This window comes from Pelophylax lessonae, assembly GCF_965119305.1.
Source record: "Pelophylax lessonae genome assembly, chromosome: 3".
Taxonomy (NCBI): domain Eukaryota; kingdom Metazoa; phylum Chordata; class Amphibia; order Anura; family Ranidae; genus Pelophylax; species Pelophylax lessonae.
In genome coordinates, this window is record NC_138770.1 from 675,643,462 (window position 1) to 675,663,847 (window position 20,386).

General features: G+C 44.9%; 1 protein-coding gene across 2 annotated transcripts in view; it reads right to left on the reverse strand.

Moving 5' to 3' along the window:
- DAAM2 (dishevelled associated activator of morphogenesis 2) overlaps positions 1 to 20,386 on the reverse strand; it is a 342,052-nt gene that overhangs the window by 16,605 nt on the left and 305,061 nt on the right. For both annotated transcript variants that reach the window (XM_082249299.1, XM_082249298.1), the window contains 2 exons: positions 15,561 to 15,668; positions 11,960 to 12,020 (listed from right to left, as the gene is read on the reverse strand). In XM_082249299.1, coding sequence (XP_082105425.1) covers positions 11,960 to 12,020; positions 15,561 to 15,668 — 169 coding nt within the window. The remainder of the gene's footprint in view (positions 1 to 11,959; positions 12,021 to 15,560; positions 15,669 to 20,386) is intronic.

Genomic DNA, 20,386 nt, shown 5'->3' on the forward strand with positions numbered 1-20,386 from the left:
GAGCCTTGGGCTGTCTACACTAAGACCCCACTCTTCCCAGGACAATTTACATCCACCCGCGGAGACCCCTGAGGAGATTTGCCCTACCTTCTTCTCCTGCTCGCCTCTTTCCTCTCTCTATTTCCTTCTCTTTATTCACCCTATTTCCTCCCTCCTCAACATTCTTTCCTCCTCTTTCTCTACAATACCCCTGTTCTGACTTTATAACACTTCTGGATTTTTGATATTTCAACTCACTCAGCCGCTGATGACTGCAATCTACACGGCTCCGCTGGCCCCCTAAGGGGCTGCCGGGGGCTTTTTCAATTGCCTCTCGCGGCTGCTTTCTTTACTGTTATGGCGTACAGCTTCCAGGCACGGAATATTCCAACCTTCATGGACATTGAGAGGACTACTTTATTAGTCTCCTGGCACAGTTAGTCCCCAATAGGGGTGCCTGGATTGTTAGACGGTTTGTTACTTACGTTGTATGTCTTCCTCAATCTCTTAGGTTTGCGGGACTTCACAGTCCAAATTCCTTTTGTTATGCTGTACACGCCATGTTTATACAATGTTATACCTTATTGTTATTCTCAACCTGCTGTGCATTTTGATGCTTTGCTGTTCATTTCTATCTGAAACTAATAAAAATCTTTGACAACTAAAGACACGGTTTGACCAGTTTGGTGTGGAGGAACTGGAGTGTCCTTCACAGAGCCCTGACCTCATCCCTACTGAACACCATTGGGATGAATTGGATCACTGATGGTGAGCCAGGTCTCCAACATCAGTACCCTACCTCACAAATGGGCACAAATCCCCACAGACACTCCCAAAATCTTGTAGAAAGTATTCTCAGAAGAGTAGAAAAGATAAGGACCAACTCCATAGACACACGATTTGACCAGTTTGGTGTGGAGGAACTGGAGTGTCCTTCACAGAGCCCTGACCTCATCCCTACTAAAACCATTGGGATAAATCGGTACAATGATGGTGAGCCAGGTCTACAACAAATGATTAAGCGCACAGTCAGTGTGTGAAACGCGTCTACCTTGTCACGATTGTCATATTTGGATGTCCAGTCAATAAATCTGGATTTTGACACAACCTGGAGTGCTGCCAATTCCTTTTCCTTTATCAAGTTTTCACGGAGGCGAGCCGGGGCATGCACCGGTGTGAATCATCAGGCAATTACACCACCTTGAGCAGTGAGTTCTTGTCTCTTCATCTACAACATCAGTACCTGACCTCACAAATGGGGACAAATCCGCATAGACACTACAAAAATCTTGTAGAAAGCATTCCCAGAAGAGTTGAAAAGATGAGGATAAACTCCATAAAGACAAGGTTTGACCATTTTGGTGTGGAGGAACTTGAGTGTCCTTCACAGAGCCCTGACCTCATCCCTACTGAACACCTTTGGGATGAATTGGAACAGTGATGGTGAGCCAGGTCTACAACACCAGTACGTGACCTCACAAATGGGGACAAATCCCCACAGACACTCCAAAAATCTTGTAGAAAGCATTCCCAGAAGAGTAGAAAAGAAAAGGACCAACTCCATAAAGACACGGTTTGACCCGTTTGGTGTGGAGGAACTGGAGTGTCCTTCACAGAGCCCTGACCTCATCCCTACTAAACACCATTGGGATAAATCAGAACAATGATGGTGAGCCAGGTCCACAACATCAGTACCTGACCTCACAAATGGGGACAAATCCCCATAGACACTTCAAAAATCTTGTAGAAAGCATTCCCAGAAGAGTAGACAAGATGAGGATAAACTCCATAAAGACACGGTTTGACCAGTTTGGTGTGGAGGAACTGGAGTGTCCTTCACAGAGCCCTGGCCTCATCCCTACTAAACACCATTGGGATAAATCGGAACAATGATGGTGAGCCAGGTCTACAACAAATGATTAAGCACACAGTCAGTGTGTGAAACGCGTCTACCTTGTCACGATTGTCATATTTGGATGTCCAGTCAATAAATCTGTATTTTGACTCAACCTGGAGTGCTGCCAATTCCTTTTCCTTTATCAAGTTTTCACGGAGGCGAGCTGGGGGATGCACCGGTGTGAGTCATCAGGCAATTACACCACCTTGAGCAGTGAGTTCTTGTCTCTTCATCTACAACATCAGTACCTGACCTCACAAATGGGGAAAAATACCCACAGACACTCCAAAAATCTTGTAGAAAGCATTCCCAGAAGAGTAGAAAAGAGAAGGGCCAACTCCATAAAGACACGGTTTGACCAGTTTGGTGTGGAGGAACTGGAGTGTCCTTCACAGAGCCCTGACCTCAACCCTACTGAACACCTTTGGGATGAATTGGAACAGTGATGGTGAGCCAGGTCTACAACACCAGTACGTGACCTCACAAATGGGGACAAATCCCCACAGACACTCCAAAAATCTTGTAGAAAGCATTCCCAGAAGAGTAGAAAAAAGAAGGACCAACTCCATAAAGACACGGTTTGACCAGTTTGGTGTGGAGGAACTGGAGTGTCCTTCACAGAGCCCTGACCTCATCCCTACTAAACACCATTGGGATAAATCGGAAACAATGATGGTGAGCCAGGTCTACAACAAATGATTAAGCACACAGTCAGTGTGTGAAACGCGTCTACCTTGTCACAATTGTCATATTTGGATGTCCAGTCAATAAATCTGGATTTTGACTCAACCTGGAGTGCTGCCAATTCCTTTTCCTTTATCAAGTTTTCACAGAGGCGAGCCGGGGCATGCACCGGTGTGAGTCATCAGGCAATTACACCACCTTGAGCAGTGAGTTCTTGTCTCTTCATCTACAACATCAGTACCTCAGCTCACAAATGGGGACAAATCCGCATAGACACTCCAAAAATCTTGTACAAAGCATTCCCAGAAGAGTTGAAAAGATGAGGATAAACTCCATAAAGATACGGTTTGACCATTTTGGTGTGGAGGAACTTGAGTGTCCTTCACAGAGCCCTGACCTCAACCCTACTGAACACCATTGGGATGAATTGGAACAGTGATGGTGAGCCAGGTCTACAACATCAGTACCTGACCTCACAAATGGGGACATATTCCCACAGACACCCCCAAAATCTTGGGGGAAAGTCTTCTTAACAAGAGTGGAAAAGAGGAGGACCAACTCCATGATAAAGGGTATTTTGCTGCATAAAGAGCAATAATCCCTCAAAATATGGAAAATACACTGTATTTTCCTTTTAGGCTGTACTGTATATCATTCATCATACTTTCACCCAACACCAGAAGCGGCGATGACAATGTGACCCCAGACGCTGCCTTCCAGCACTTCTCTCTCACATAAAAGTACACACGGTCACTTGTTAACTGTACCCATCCCCCTCACACGTGGGCCGCGCTGATTTAATTAAAATCAAATTAAACTCCAGCCCGCGATTATAATGACTTCATGCAGCCGCTGCGGGGAATGGATGGAATAACAGCTTGTGGTTTACCTTAATGAACGTTTGGCTGTGAATGACTCAACCTAGAAGGAGAATCCGCGAGTGGAGAAGGATGCTTGATGCAATTTCTGAGATGAAATACGCTCATACAATGGGAGTTTTTCTGAGCTCTGCATCTGCATAAGGTTTCACCTGCAGGGTCATGTCTTTTGCTGTCGCAATGGGGGGGATTTAAGGAGGTGCCGTTGATTCTGTAGGGGGTGCGGGCCGGGCCCCCTTGGAAGCTCAGGCCCCTTACAGGCGTACTGCCCACCCGTACCCACCTGATGGCGGCCCTGCATGTCACCAATATAAAATAAGTGCTAAAGAGGCACAAAAGGGAGCTTTTAAGTGTGACAGATTAAAACATTTTGTAAGGTAAACCAGATTCCCTGCACCAGAAAACCAGTGCAGGCTTATGCTCATATTCATGCGCATGTGCGTTGCACACATGCTCATACTTCTGAGCGAAGAGGCAATGTTAGACGTACTATTCCAGTTTGTCCTGCCTACAGTGCTCATGTTCACACGCAGACACACCAATTAGCGTGCACCCTTGGCGCCTAGTGGCTTATTAAAACTGGTCTGTCACCACGAGCAGTTGCTGAATGGTCTTCAGCTTGTACCCGTTTTCCTGATCCATTGAACCTGCTAACGTTTGTATAACCCAGCTTTTCCCTGGACTTCACCTTTGCTCCTGCCTAAACCTTCATCTGATCCCTCTGACCTTGGCTTGTTTACTGGACTTCAGTGGCGGCCCGTCCATTAGGGGCGCAGGGGTGCCACCCCCCCTATTCATGCGTCCGGCCCCCTAATCTACATGCAGGGCGCCGGACGCATGGATTCCAATGGGGGATATTTTTTTTGAAGCACGTGATTAGAGCCAGGGGCTCTAATAGGCTTCAAAAAAGGGTGGGCTCAGGGGGCGCAGAGCACTGCGCCCTGAGCCCACCCAGTTGTGTGACAATAGCGAATGAATATTCACTATTGCCACACTGATTCTCTTCTCGGCCAATCAGGAAGCGGGTCCTGAGACCTGTATCCCGATTGGCCGAAAGGAGAAGGCATCCTATTGTCCAAGGAGGGAGGAAACAGCCGCCGAGAGCGAACATGGGGACTGAGGGGGAAGCCGCCGCCTGTCACTCCCGGCAAGGTAAGTAAACTGGCGTGGGGGGTCTGGGTCCGTGGTCCGGGTCCTTCTGCCACTGGAGTGAATGGGGGGGGGGGTGTGGGGGATTTCTGTCTGCCACCCACCACCGGTGACTGGTGGAGCACCAGCCGCCACTGCTGGACTTGTCTTTTCTTGCGGATTCTGTACCGCGTTGCCTGGCTGTTTCTGACCGTGGCCAGCTCCCTGGACTTGCTCTGCCTGCTGACTCGGCCCCTCGTTGCCCGGCTGTCATTGGTCACTGCCTACATTCCAGTTCTGCTGCCATCTCCTACTCTGGTGCCAAGCTGCTTCAGCATCCTGTCCTGAGGACTGCGGTCCTCAGCTTCACTCACCTAGATAGCGGACTTCTCCAGCCAGCTACTCTGGCACTTGTACCATCCCGTTTTCCTCACACTCTCTTTTTCCACCTTCAGGAGTGTCGGGCAGGAGGTGCACGAGAGGCCTCCACAACATTCCAATCGTCACCAGGTATATAGTACATTAGTAAAAAATGCAAATTAGCCACTCATATAACGTAGCAATAAAAGCGCATATCAAGAGGGCACAGAGGGGGCGTGGCTACATGTTTCAAGGCGGGCACGCCTCTTTCTCAAGCCTGTCTTAAGGCTTGAGACATGCTTGAGAAAGAGGCGTTGCCGTATTGAATAAAAGCGCATATCGAGAGGGCGGGCGGGAGCGTGGCTACACGTTTCAAGGCGGCAACGCCTCTTTCTCAAGCCTTGAAAAGCGTAGCCACGCCCCCTATTTGCCCTCCAGCGTCTGATGTTATATGCTGTCAGACTGGCTCCTGAGCTCTGGTTTTGAGCTTGTGCATCACCTAACACTGGCGGTGTTGCTAGCATCTGCTTCAGATGACCCAGACCCTTATGGATGATGACTTTTAAGCTTGATATGCACTTTTATTCCTACTTCACGTGAGCAGCTAATTTGCTTTTTTTTTTTTTTTTTTACTAATAATTGATTTAAAGTTGTTATAAAGGCAGAAGGTGCATTCTATGCATGAAGGTAAAAACCCTTCTGTGTGCTGGTCCCCCTACAGCCTCTCTTAATACTCACTGGAGCTTCCTCTCGATCCAGTGATGTGCATGAGAGCCTCCGCTGTTCTGGTTCTCCCTCTCCTCAATGGCTGAGACAGCAGCAGGAGCCATTGACTCCCACTACTGTCAATCACAGCCAGTGAGTCAATGAGGAGAGAGAGCAGGGGGCGGGGACACAGCTCTATGTGTCTTATGGACACATAGAGCAGGGCTTGGGAGTGAGCAGGCACCAGTGCCCCCAAAGCAAGTGGCTTTCTATTGGGGGCACTGGTCAAGGGGGAAGAGCCAGGAGCGCCGGCGGGGCACACAAGGAGGAGGAGGATTGGAGCTGCTCTGTGAAAAACCAACTGCACAGAGCAGTTTCTTATTTGGCATTATGAACTTATAAGCTAGGACTTCACCACTTCTGAGTCTATGGCTTGTTTCTTTGCGCTATAATGGGTTTTTATCCACTATAAAATAATTATTATCCACTTATGGATCGCCCGCCGCAGTGATACGTCGGTACTTTGACGTTAAATACCGGGGTAATGGCAGCAGATACCATCTTTTGAAACAGGGGGGTCCTCTTTCACATAAGGGTGGTCCCAGCGGCGGATTACGGAAACCCCCCCCCCCCCCCCGTCGCTTCCCGGTTGTTTTCCCCCGCTTACCGGACCCGCCGGCAGCGGGGAAAACGATCCGGTCCGTGCTCCTCACAGGCAGGAAGTCGAGTGAGGGCAAGATGGCCCCCACTCCACTCTATGGCCTTGGAGGACCTGAGTGACGTCAAACGTCGTCTCCTAGCAACGCATTTAATCACTTTAAGACCGGAAAATTTTGCTGCTTAATGACCAGGCCCTATTTTGCGATTCAGCACTGCGGTAATTTAATGGACAATTGCGCGGTCGTGCGACGCTGTACCCAAACGAAACTGATGTCCTTTTTTTCCCCACAAGTAGAGCTTTCTTTTGGTGGTATTTGATCACCTGTGCTATTTTTATTTTTTGCACTATAAACAAAAAAAGAGCGACATTTTTGAAAAAAAAAAACAATATTTTTCACATTCTGCTATATATTATTCCCAAAAAAAAAAAACAGTGTAAAAATAAAAAAATAAAAGATAAAATAAATAGGGAAAAAAAATTAAAGCGCCCTGTTCCCATTAGCTTGCGCGCAGAAGCGAACGCATAAGCAGGTCGCGCTCACATATGTAAACGGTGTTTAAACCACACATGTGGTTAATTTTATTCTTAAAAAATTCCGTTTGTAAGACCGCTGCGCAAATACGGTGTGATAAAAAAATATTGCAATGATCTCCATTTTATTCTCTAGGGTCTCTGCTAAAATAAAATATATAATGGTTTGGGGGTTCTAAGTAATTTTCTAGCAAAAAAAAAAAAACTGATTTTAACTTGTAAACAACAAGTGTCAGAAAAAGGCCCGGTCCAGAAGTGGTTATTTGTTATCCCAATCTTGCCCCAAAAGTGGAAATACACATTAGGCCTTTCACTTCCACCCGTATATCTAAAAATACATGAGAAAAAGTTTGGTTGCTCTAGAAATGGGTCCCGGCTTTGGTTTGGGAAGGACTCAGGAATAATACGATAGAAGATATTTAGTATTTTTTCTTCAATGGAATAAAATAAATTGCGGTTTCCCGGTAATAGAATGGACGGGTTGCCTGTACAGAGGACAATGGTCTCCTTGTATTACAGGAAAGTGAAAGTCATTGGGAGGGTGGTGCAGGGTCGCTGTGAATGAAAGACGTACACACACCGCCGGCAGACTAGGTGGGCCTAATACCGCCTAAATTTGTTATGGATGTTTGTGGTTCTTTTGTGCTGCAAGCCCCCCCCCCCCCCCAGTGGCTCATTAATTGATCTGGTTCTCGCTCAGCGCGCATTCGCGCCTCAGAATAAAGGCATTCTTCTCTCTGTCTGATGATCGTGAGCCATTATAATTCAATTAACAGGGGAGGTCAGCGCTTCCGTTTCACTGCTTTACTGTGATAATTGCGGCTAAGTCTAATACGCTTTTCCCTGGACGCCGAGTACAGTAAATTAATTCTCCTAATTTAGGGTTTACAATACTGGTCATTCACTGGGAACTGAGGCAGTGGGACTTCTCTTCCACCTCCTTCCAATTCCTTGGGGCCTGAAAAGATCATTTCTACAGGAGAATCAAAATATGAGAAAGGAAAAGTTCTCTGGACTGCGCACACGTCTTTCCAGCATTACAACCAGGCCCAGGACAAGGGGTGGTCAGGAGGGACGGTTGCCTTGGGCACTGTGGCATCATGTGAGGTGGGGGGAGTGCCACAAAGAGATTGGGGGGAGGGGATTTGGGTTGGAAGGGGGAATTTGGGGGGTGGCAGGGGGTAAGCAGTGGCAGCCCTTCCATTAGGGGCGCAGGCCGCCCCCCCTATTAATGCGTCTGGCCCCCTAATCTACATGCAGGGCGCCAGATGCATGGATTCCAGTGGGACATTCTTTCCACTGACCACCAATGCAGTGGTGGCCCGTCCATTAGGGGCGCAGGCCGCCCCCTCTATCAATGCGTCCGGCCCCCTAATCTACATGCAGGGCGCGGATGCATGGATTCCAATGAGAGATTTTTTTTTTTTTGAAGCACACGATTAGAGCCAGAGGCTCTAATAGGCTTCAAAAAAGGGTGGGCTTGGGGCGCAGAGAACTGCGCCCTGAGCCCACCCAGTTGTGTGACAATAGCGAATGAATATTCACTATTGCCACACTGATTCTCCTCCTGACCAATCAGCAAGCGGGTCCTGAGACCTGTTTCCCGATTGGTCAAAAGGAGAAGTCATCCTATTGGCCAAGAAGGAGGGAGGAGACGGCCGCTGAAAGGGAACATGGAGACTGAGGGGAAAGGCCGCCACCACCTGTCAGTCCCACAGAGCAAGGTAAGTAAACTGCCACGGGGGGTATTGTGGTGCGGGCTGGAGTGATTTGGGGGGGGGGGGTCCATCTGCCGCCCCACCCCTGACTGATGGAGCACCATCCGCCACTGGGGGTAAGTATTGATCTAGGAGGGGAAATTTGGGGATTGGGTGCTAAGAATGGTGATTTAGCATTTGTGTTGTGATAAGGGAAGAAGATTTGTGCTAGAAGGGGGGTGGGATTTGTGGGGACTTTTTGCTGGGAGGGGGGGATTTGAAGTGGGGGGATGTGTACTAGGAGGGGAAATTTTAAGGGTAGAGAATTTGTGCTAGAAAGGGTGAATTTTTTTTTGTTTTAGGAGGGGGGGATTTCAGCTGGGAGGATTTGGGGATGGGGGTGCAAAGATTTGTGCTGAGAGGAGGGAGTTTAGCATGGGGTCAGTCCACTCAAAAGTGAAATTCCAGTTATAGATGCAGGATGGGCTAAGTCAGTCTCTGGTGAATGTGATTTTCCAAGACCATCTCACTGGGTCATCCACTTAGCTGACCAGCCAAGCAGAGACTTGTCCTACAGTATATCCCAAAATCCCAGTAGATCCAAAAGAAAGCCATTAAAGCCCAACTGACTTTGTTCAAGACAGGCAACCATCAAGCCTCGCTGGGACCTCTCTGACGCCTTTCTGGGGTAAACTCTATAGTCTCTACTACGGTTCAGACCAGACTTGCCTAGGACCTCCTCTGATAATGAATTTCACTCAAAACTGGACTTGATCATAGTAAGTCTTCATGTTTAAGCCTAGATTTGGTTAAAATAGAAGCTTTTGCCTAAGAAAATGACTTCCTCCTTCTCTGATGCATTTCAGCAAAAACTGGGCTTGGTTTTAGACAGTCTCTACAATTGAGCCCAGCTTTGGGAGAAAATTAAGTCCCACCTTGGACCTCCTCCACTGACGCATTTCATCCAAACCTGGGCTTAAATGTGGAGAGTCCCTAAGATTAGGTCCAGATATGGGCTAAAATGGGGCCACGCCTGGAACTTCCCCCTGTGGGCTGATGTGAAAAGACACTCTATGATTAAGCCCAGTTTTGGGTGAAATGCATTAGAGAGGTGGTTGTGGTCGTCTTCATTTTTACTCATATCTGGGCCTAATTACAGAGAGTCTCTAAGATTAAGCTCAGTTTTGGTTAAAATGTGTCAAAGTAGAGGTGAAATGGGTGAAATGTCATTCAAGTCACACTCTATTGTAGTACCCTTTGCTCCCCTGGCTCCTTCATAAAGAGTTATGTGGGGAGGTGAGAGGAGAGGTGGAGGAGCTGGGCAAGCACTGACAATTAGACACTCCCAGAAGAGGAGAACTATAACGTGTAAGGAGGGAGGGTGAACTGTGGCTGGGAATATACTCTTCCTGCAATGGTTGAATTTCCTTACTTATTTGGCAACATTTGGGTATTCTAATTTACCAACAGGACAGAAGGCATTTTTTTTTTTTTTACTCATCTTTTGTATCACTTACATTTTCTCAGAAAGCCTTTTCCTAAACACGGGTTATTGTTTCAGGTCTTTGTCCTCACTGTGGTTGGTTAATATTATCGCTGTCAAATCTCTGAACAAAAAATAGAGTCCCACCACAAGAACTTCCACGTTTCCTGCTTATGACTGCAGAGTCTGCAAAGTTCTGGTCCAACGAGGACAATACCCCCCCAATTGTTTATTTTCTATAGTCATCTCCCAACGCTCGTTAACCAGCTGGAGGACTTCTAAATCACATTTTGGCTCATGTACTATGCTATTCTGCCTATCCCAATCCGAATTTCTCTAGCCACAACTGGAGTGCATCCATAAGTTTTGTTGGAAGTGTTCATAAGGGAAAAAAAAAGATCAAAAACGAAACCTCATCTTTTGGAAAAATAAAGACCATTAATGGAACAAGAACGTGTACTAGAATTAACTATGCAAGAAAAATACAGTGGCTCGAGTCAAGGTTGCTCTAGAGGAGGCTGGTCTAGAAAGAAAGACTTTGGAGGGATACCTGCGTAATCTCCCTTGTGTTTTCGTGGATGCACTCAGGAGGGGACCATGGCACATATTTGGTGACAATGTCCCAAGGTGAGTAGACTATGGATCAGGATCTATGCCTTGCTCTGTAATATTTTCCAGGTTACCCTGAAGAGGGACCCATATGAGGCGCTCCTGTGTAAGCCTGTACCTGACTTGACCCGTACACAACGCCAGTTGGCTCAGCATTTGTTTACAGCTACGAAATTGACAATTGCCCGATCCTGGAAGACCCCGTTGCTTAGTTTTTAGGCGGTCAAAAATCGTATGAATGATATTCTAATTAATGAAAAATTGACTGCCATAGTCTCTGATTCCCATGCTAAATTTCTTAAGGTGTGGGACCCCTGGATCTCGAACATTGCCCCTTCTAGATTTCAGACTACTCTTCTTTCCCTTTAAATGCCCCCTGGTTGCTCGCCCCACAGGACCCGTTCTCCCTTCCTTCTCCCCATCCTCTCTTTAGTCTTCTTCTATTGTCGTTTCTTTCTTTGTTTGTCTTCTTTTCTCACCCCTTCTTCCCCCTCTTTCTCTTTTTTTTGTCTTTTAGTGTTGCTGTCTCCTCTGGCTTGGTACTTTCAGGCCCTGCCTCTGTTTACTCATTGGAACGTCCTAGAACCTCTTCTTCTGTTGTTTTTATTGCACTATAAACCACTAGGGGGACTTTTGGTCCCGGTCTACGGATTTTTTCTTGCTAAAGACACTTTATTTGGTCCGCAATGTTTTAAGTTTGGCTTACGCCCTATGTTTGTATCACATTTTGATGCTACCTGTTTTCTGCGTTCCATTTCTTTCTCATACTGTACACATATACCTTGTTTTGATGTATGTTTATGCCTTTTCATAAAATAAAAACTTTTGTACAAGAAAGACTTTGGAGGGAACTCTAGGTTTACCAATTTAGTGCTTGTTCTAAAAGGGTTTTCCTTTCTGTCCTTTCGAACAATGGTGGAACTATGGCCATAGTAGCCCACAAGGATGTTATGGTGTCCAAGGGTGGGAAGGGGCCACACTATGGAGGTCAGATACAGAAGATCATACTGTTGCTAGTTACAGATCTCCACTGCACTCCCTCATCTGTGGGTAGATCCATTGTCTTGAGAGCTCATGGTCATCCTGGTCAACAATTTGATATTACCACTGTGTATCGAACACTGTATTGCTCTGGTCCATAGGGGGTGTACAAGTTCAAGGGTTAAAGTAGATAAAACAGGATTAAGGATGGAAATGAAAGAAATCCCATACAATTAGATGCCCATACAATAACATACCCATACAATCAGAGGCCCATACAACAAAACCATACAATAGCATACTCATACCAACAGTCCTCTATGCAAGATGCCCATTCCCTTACGGATAGGAAAATTGAATACTCACGGACTCTACAGCCCTCAGTCCATTCTTAATGTTGTGAACTTCTTTCTCCAACTCCACTAAGCTGAAGACAGAAGATGATCACCAATTAGTATTAATATATAATGTAATAAATAATCTGCGAGCTACTATGTATAACAAAGAAGGTGATGCCGCTTGCACTAATCACTCCCCCTTACGGTAAGTGTAAATGAAAAAAATATCATTATATATTGTGCTGCGCAAAGTATAACCAGATATGATGTATATGGATCAGTGTATCTATATTCATGATGTCCTAACTGTGGTGTAAAAAGATAACGCTCTTCTAAAAAACATGAATCATTACACTGACTGTCTGAAGAGAAAATAAAAAACGGTCAGTAGCTAAAACAGCAACATTGAAACAATTCCTATCCTGAATAAAATTCTCATATTTAATAATACCTGTAAAGATAGAACCTTTCTAATTTGCTGCTGATTTCCTGTCTGCCGTGTCACCAAGCCCCTAAAAACCAGAGCCTGGCACACAGCTGTTGCGTCCTTGATAAGTCTAGCAATGATATGTGACATTATATATTAATATTAATTATATATTGTGCTACGCAAAGTATAACCAAATATGATGTATATGGATCAATGTATCTATATTCGTGATGTCCTAACTGTGGTGTAAAAAGATAACACTCTTCTAAAAAACATGAATCATTACATAAATATATCCCATAAATAAAACTAAGGTTTCCCATTAAATTGATGAATTAAATATAAGTATACATTGAGGTGTAGCATATACAATTTGGCTAATAAAATAAATAGTGCATGACTTATATCAATGAACCTATATATAGCTCATAAGTGAAAAAAAAAAAAAAAAAAAAAAAAAAAAAAAAAAATATATATATATATATATATATATATATATATATATATATATATATATATATATATATATATATATATATATATATATATATATACACATACACACAGTATATATATATATATATTTTTTTTTTTTTCCATATAGGTTCATTGATATATGTCATGCACTATTTTTTTTATTTATTTTATTTGCCAAATTTTATATGCTACACCTCAATGTATACTTATATTTAATTCATCAATTTAATGGGAAACCTCAGTTTTATTTAGGCTCCGTTCACATCTAGGCGTTTTGGGGCGTTTTTGGGGAGTTTTTCTGCTCTAGGATCAGCTCTCAAAACGCCCAACAAGACAAATCCTATTCATTTCAATGGCCCCTGTTCACATCTGAGCGTTTTGACGCTGTATACAAAACGCCCAACGCTCAAAAAAGTACATGAGCTTCTTTTTGGGCAGATTACAGGCGTTTTCCATTGATATCTATTCAATCAAAAAACGCCTGCACAAAAAACGCCTGTAAATCGCGGTAAAAATTGCGGTAAAATCGCGGTAAAAAACGCGCGAAAACGCTACGCTCAGGTGTGAATGTAGCCTTATGGGATATATTTATGTAATGATTCATGTTTTTTAGAAGAGCGTTATCTTTTTACACCACAGATAGGACATCACGAATATATATACACCGATCTATATACATCATATCTGGTTATACTTTACACAGCACAATATATAATTAATATTAATATATAATGTCACATATAATTGCTAGACTTATCAAGGACGCAACAGCTGTGTGCCAGGCTCTGGTAGGGGCTTGGTGACACGGCAGACAGGGAATCAGCAGCAAATTAGAAATGTTCTATCTTTACAGGTATTATTAAATATGAGAATTTTATTCAGGATAGGAATTGTTTCAATGTTGCTGTTTTAGCTACTGACCCTTTTTTATTTTCTCTTCAGCCAGCAACAGGATTACACGCTCCCACCACACTGAATAGCCAGGAAGGTGACATCGCTATTCCCCATTGCAGTTTCGAGGCTGGCCATGCTCTAGTACCTCTCTTTGCATGGGCGTCCGCAGGTAGGGGCAAGGGGATGGGGACGGGGGGGGGGGCAAATGCCCCCCCCCCCAGAATCCCAACCTCCCCTTTAAAGTGGCTGTAAAATTATAAGCCGTTCTTTACCAATTTTTATAGCGCAGAGCGCCGCTCATGTGTCCCGTTAGCTCTCTCCTTTCCCCGTCTGGGCGGGGCCGAGTATTCCTTGCTGACGTCAGGGGGAGGGGAGGAGGAGGGGAGGGGGAGAGGAGGAGAAAGGCGGCGGGTCACGTGAGCGGTGATTGGCGCTCTGAAAACTTTTTGTAAAACACAGACACGGGGGCACACAGGATTATTAAACAGACTGTAGCCAGGATATGAAACTTTAAATCAGGCATATCCAACCTGCAGCCCGAGGGCTGCATGTGGCCCAGAACCGCAGGCAATATGGCCCACTGCCCCCTGACAATTTTTTTTTTTTTGCTGGGGAGGAAGGAAGTCGGGTCGGGGGCACGGCCACAGCAGCTTCCAACTAACGGTAGGCAGAGGCTGCCTCAGAGGGGAGGGGAGCATGTGCAGTGTTTATGACTCCTACCACCATGACCACTGAAGTGATCATGGTGGTTAGAGTGTTCCTTTATTGTCTCTCAGAAGAAGTAAACCTCTGTATACTGATTTCATTTCATTTGATCATCCTCTAGTTGTGTTAAATTAGTGCAGGGGTGTGGCAGCGCGGCGGCGCGGGAAGGGCGCGCCAGAATTTTATTACTTTATATGCGGCCCGAGAAAATTTCTCTACAATCAATGTGGCCCAGAGAAGCCAAAAGGTTGTACACCCATACTTTAAATGAAACTACAGAAGCAGGAGGGGAGGGGGCGGGCACTGAAACAGGAGCAGACAGGCATGGAGGGAGGGGGAAGAAAGGACAGGAGAGCTGCGGATGATGGAGACACGTAAACTGACCACAGTGTCAGGGCTCAGCAGCCATGGTATACCGTGGTCAGTTTACAGAGGGGAGGACATAGCCAGGCAGGATCAGCCAGGTATTTTAGGTGATAGAAGGGGCCAAATTACACAGCAAAGCACTGCGCTGTATAACATGATTTAAGGGAACAGGATCAATTTATTTTATTTTTTTTTAGCTTAACAAACACTTTAAAAATAAATGCTGCCATTTGCCCTTTAAAAATAAACACTCAAAATAAGTATAAGGACTAAGCCCCTCTCCTTCATGACATTGTTGAAAAGGGGCCGAGCATGGTTGACCTTAAAATTATGGCCCCCCTGGAAAAAGTTCTGCGGACGCCCATTTCTCTTTGTACATGTCATCACTTGGACCAGCAGCCTCAGTAGGGGGTGGGGCTAAGACTGACTTTTATAAGAAAAGTCAAGAGTAATATTTCATAAAAAGACTTATTTGGATCTATCCATCATTCTGCTACAAAAGCTTAGGTACTCTCTCTCATATGCTCAGCACGTATTGCTATTTACTAATGACTGTTTCACAAATGTCTTGCACCTGGATAGCTTAGATACCGGTGCATAGTGAATACGCAAAACCCAATGAGATTTGAAAATGACAGTCACATGGCTAAAAATACGACCCTTGTGCTATAGTTGAGTCATTTAAACCTATTGACTTATTTTATATCAGACACAGACAGAAGGGCTAAGCGGGAAAAACAACAGCGAAATTACGCACTTGACTTTGGCGGCCTCTGGAAGGTGCTGCAACTCATTCTGGATGTTGAGGATATCCGGATAGGTCCTTTCAAAAATCATAATTAGGTAATGTAGGAGGGTGATGTTCCTGAAACACAAACAATGGTTCCTCACTGGAGATTACAAACAAAACCTGAAAATGTCTTCTGTTCAGACAGGAGATAAAGAGATAAACGTAACACTGTTTATAAACATTGTTCACACAAGAGATAGAGTTTCTGTTATAAAATTTTGCAAACAATCTTTCTTCATAAATATAGGCAAAAATGTTTTCTGCTACATTTTTTTTTTTTTTTTTTTGGTAAAAATAAACCAAATCAGTGTATTTTGTTTAGTCTGTAGGAAAGTTATAGAGTCCACAAACAATGGTATAAACAGTATCTCACAAAAGTAAGTACACCCTTCACATTTTTGTAAATATTTTATTCTATCTTTTCATGTGACAACACTGAAGAAATGACACTTTCCTACAATGTAAAGTAGTGAGTGTACAGCTTGTATAACAGTGTAAATTTGCTGTCCCCTCAAAATAACTCAACACACAGCCATTAATGTCTAAACCGCTGGCAACAAAAGTGAATACACCCCTAAGTGAAAATGTCCAAATTGGGCCCAATTAGCCATTTTCCCTCCCCGGTGTCATGTGACTCGCTAGTGTTCCAAGGTCACAGATGTGAATGGGGAGCAGTTGTGCTAAATTTGGTGTTATCGCTCTCACTCTCCCATACTGGTCACTGGAAGTTCAACATGGCACCTCATGACTCTGAGGATCTGAAAAAAAAGAATTGTTGCTCTACATAAAGATGGCCTAGGCTATAAGAAGATTGCCAAGATCATGAAACTGAGCTGCAGCACGGTGGCCAATACAGCGGTTTAACAGAACAGGTTCCACTCAGAACAGGCCTCGCCATGGTTGTCCAAAGAAGCTGAGTGCATGTGCTCAGCGTCATATCCAGAGGTTGTCCTTGGGAAATAGACGAATGAGTGCTGCCAGCATTGCTGCAGAGGTTGAAGGGGTGGGGGGTCAGCCTGTCAGTGCTCAGACCATACGCCGCACACTGCATCAAATTGGTCTGCATGGCTGTCGTCCCATAAGGAAGCCTCTTCTAAAGATGATGGACAAGAAAGCCTGAAAACAGTTTGCTGAAGACAAGCAGACTAAGGACATGGATTACTGGAACCATGTCCTGTGGTCTGATGAGACCAAGATAAACTTATTTGGTTCAGATGGTGTCAAGCGTGGGTGGCGGCAACCAGGTGAGGAGTACAAAGATAATTGTGTCTTGCCTACAGTCAAGCATGTTGGTGGGAGTGTCATGGTCTGGGGCTGCATGAGTGCTGCCAGCACTGGGGATCTACAGTTCATTGAGGGAACCATGAATGCCAACATGTACTGTGACATACTGAAGCAGAGCATGATCCCCTCCCTTCAGAGACTGGGCCACAGGGAAATATTCTAACATGACAACGACCCCAAACACCTCCAAGACAACCACTGCCTTGCTAAAGAAGCTGAGGGTAGATTGCCAGGTGAATGGTGTGTCTGGATATTCCCGGCAGCGGGTGTATGGTTCCATACTCTTTCTTGGTGGGCAGTGGACTCCTCTATTTACTATGTGTGATCACAGCTGACTGTTCTTCTACCAGTCATGGAGCTGGGGGAGGGCGCAGCCGGGGGCAGAGACTGCCAAATTGGGAAGAGATGGTTATGATCTAGAGATTGTTGGTCTGTTTTACTCGGTTTTCTTGGTTTTCTGTTACTTGTCATTACCCTTGGTACAGAATTGCTCATTGATATCCTGCCTATATAGCCACGTTTCTATGCCAATGTTTTCTATTTTCTGTACTGTGTTTTGTTTCTCAATAAACCTTTTCTGATTTAAAAAAAAAAAGAAGAAGCTGAGGGTAAAGGTGATGGACTGGCCAAGCATGTCTCCAGACCTAAACCCTATTGAACATCTGTGGGGCATCCTCAAACAGAAGGTGGAGGAGCGCAAGGCCTCTAACATCCACCAGCTCTGTGATGTCATCATGGAGGAGGGGAAGAGGACTCCAGTGGCAACCTGTGAAGCTCTGGTGAACTCCATGCCCAAGAGGGTTAAGGCAGTGCTGGAAAATAATGGTGGCCACACAAAATATTGACACTTTGGGCCCAGTCTGGACACTTTCACATAGGGGTGTACTCACTTTTGTTGCCAGCGGTTTAGACATTATTGGCTGTGTGTTGAGTTATTTTGAGGGGACAGTAAATTTACACTGTTATACAAGCTGTACACTCACTACTTTACATTGTAGCAAAGTGTCATTTCTTCAGTGTTGTCACATGAAAAGATAGAATAAAATATTTACAAAAATGTGAGGGGTGTACTCACTTTTGTGAGATACTGTATATGAAAATAGATCACTCCTGATGTACTGATTGCCTTTCTCATTTCTTGAGGCCTTTTTGGAAAGTAGACAGTCCAAGGTATTTGGTAAAAGGCATGGCGTGTTTTTTGAAGTTGTAATTTTTTTGTCACAATTTTTTAGAAAATTAACAAATAAAGAAAACATTTTTTTTTACACAATTTCTACATACTGTCGCCAGTGCAGTACAGCCTCATCATCTGACTGGTGTGGTGGTGATCAGGGATACCGACTGGTGACAGTATGTTAAAAGAAAACAAAAATGAAATAATTTTTACGTAAATTTGTTGGAATGGAAGCCATTCATGACAGCTTGATTACTATTGTGATCTGTGAATGGCTACAGCTAATCACATGGTACAGGGTGCTGTGATTGGCCCAGGTACCAAGTGATAGCTGTGGCCCAATCACAACAGTAAGGAAAACAGTAATGAATGGAATGGAAGATTTGTTGACATTGTAATCATGTGATTGCTATTATTTTTATTTTTATTATTATTATTATTATTATAATACAGGATTTATCTAGCACCAACAGTTTATTCAGTGCTTTACAATATAAAAGGGGAGACATTACAGTTAAAATACAAAGCAACAAAATAAAAGAGGGTTATGGGGGCCCTGCTCAAAAGAGCTTACAATCTAATATAACCAATCATAGCAATCAAATGATACCCCTGCTGCTCCCAGCTGCTGGGTACCAATCGCTACTATCCAGTCACCATTAACTGGACACAGTGGTCATAGGTTCACCCCAGGGGGCGCGCCAGTGCACATGTGCCAAGCGACATACCAGTATGTCACTGAGCCTTCAGCTGCTTCCAGCTCACAGTAGAATTGTTGTGAGCCGTTCAGCAAGTGGTTGAACATTGTTCAGAGAGGAGATTGAGAGATGCAAAATACAATGTTTATAAACATTGTTCAGATGGGAGAGAAAGAAAGAATATAACATTGTTTATGAACATTAATTAGACAGGAGATAGAGAGATACATAGTAAATGTGTTTATAAACATTGTTCAGGCAGGAGATAGAGAAATACAAAGTAACATTGTTTATAAAAACTGAAGAGAGAGGAGATAGAGAGATACAAAGTAACACTGTTTATAAACATTGTTCAGATGAGAGATATAGTGCCGGTGTTCTAAAATTTAATCGGACCCGTGAAAATTCCGGACCCTCGTCACTTCCGGTGACGCTATGTCACCACCAGCTGGTGCGACAGCTGTTGCGAGCCCTGGTGCGCATGTGCCCGGACATTTTCCAGGTCCGATGAAATTTTAAGACTTTGCGAACAGCTGACTGAGAAGAGGAGGGGCTGAGGCAGAGGCACACACTGCCGTGGGAAAATTTTACAACACCGCCGCGTCATCGAGCAAGGAACATGTTGCAGAGCTGACTTAGAGGGGACTGTCCGTTGGAAATGAATGGTGGAAATGTGATGTGGCGGTGTTGTAAAATTTTCCCGAGGCGGTGTGTTTGTCCCACCTCAGCCCCTCCTCCTCTCAGTCAGCTGTTCGCAAAGTCTTAAAATTTAATCAGACCAGGAAAACGTCTTGTGCGCATGCGCACCAGGGCTCGCACCAGCTGGTGGTGACGTAGCGTCACCGGTAGTGACGAGGGTCCGGAATTTTCATGGGTCCGATGAAATTTTAGAACATCGGTTCACACTAGTACGACTTGTCAGGCGACTTGGTCAGCCTGACAAGTCGTGCACCGTCGCGGTCCATTGTGTGGTACGGGAACGGTTCTAATAGGAGCGACACAAGTCGCTCCGACTTAGAAAAAGGGTCCTGTACTACTTCGGGTTGACCTGCATAGATATTAATTTTATGAAGTCCGTGCAAGTCGCGCCGAAGTCGCGGTGCACGCGACTTCACAGGTCGCCCCCGAAGTCGTGCCGCTTCAGTGTGAGCCGGCACATAGAGAACATAGTGAGGTTGTTTATAAACATTGTTCAGATGGGAGATAGAGAGATACAAAGTTACATGTTTTTTTAAACAAACATTGTTGAGTCCCCGTTCACATGCAGGTGATGCTACTTCGAGGGGCGACCTCCGAGGTCACGGTGCGAGCAGCGCGCCGCGACCTCGGAGCGGCCGCCACGGACTTCATAAAATTGAAGTCTATGGCGGTCGCCTCCTGGTCGCCCCAAAGAAGCTCCGGACCCTTTTTCTAAGTCGAAGCGACTTGTGTCGCTCCTATTAGAACGGGTCCACAGCTTCCCTATGGAAGGCGACCTGCGGCGACCTGTGAGGCGACCAGGTCGCCTCACAGGTCGCCTTAGTGTGAACGGGGGCTTAAGCTCAAATTTTCCCTATATTTTCTCTAATACTATTATTTCCCCAGATCGGCAGCTCCCTCTATTGGCCAAAATGGGGTTTATAATTCTGAAAAAGCTC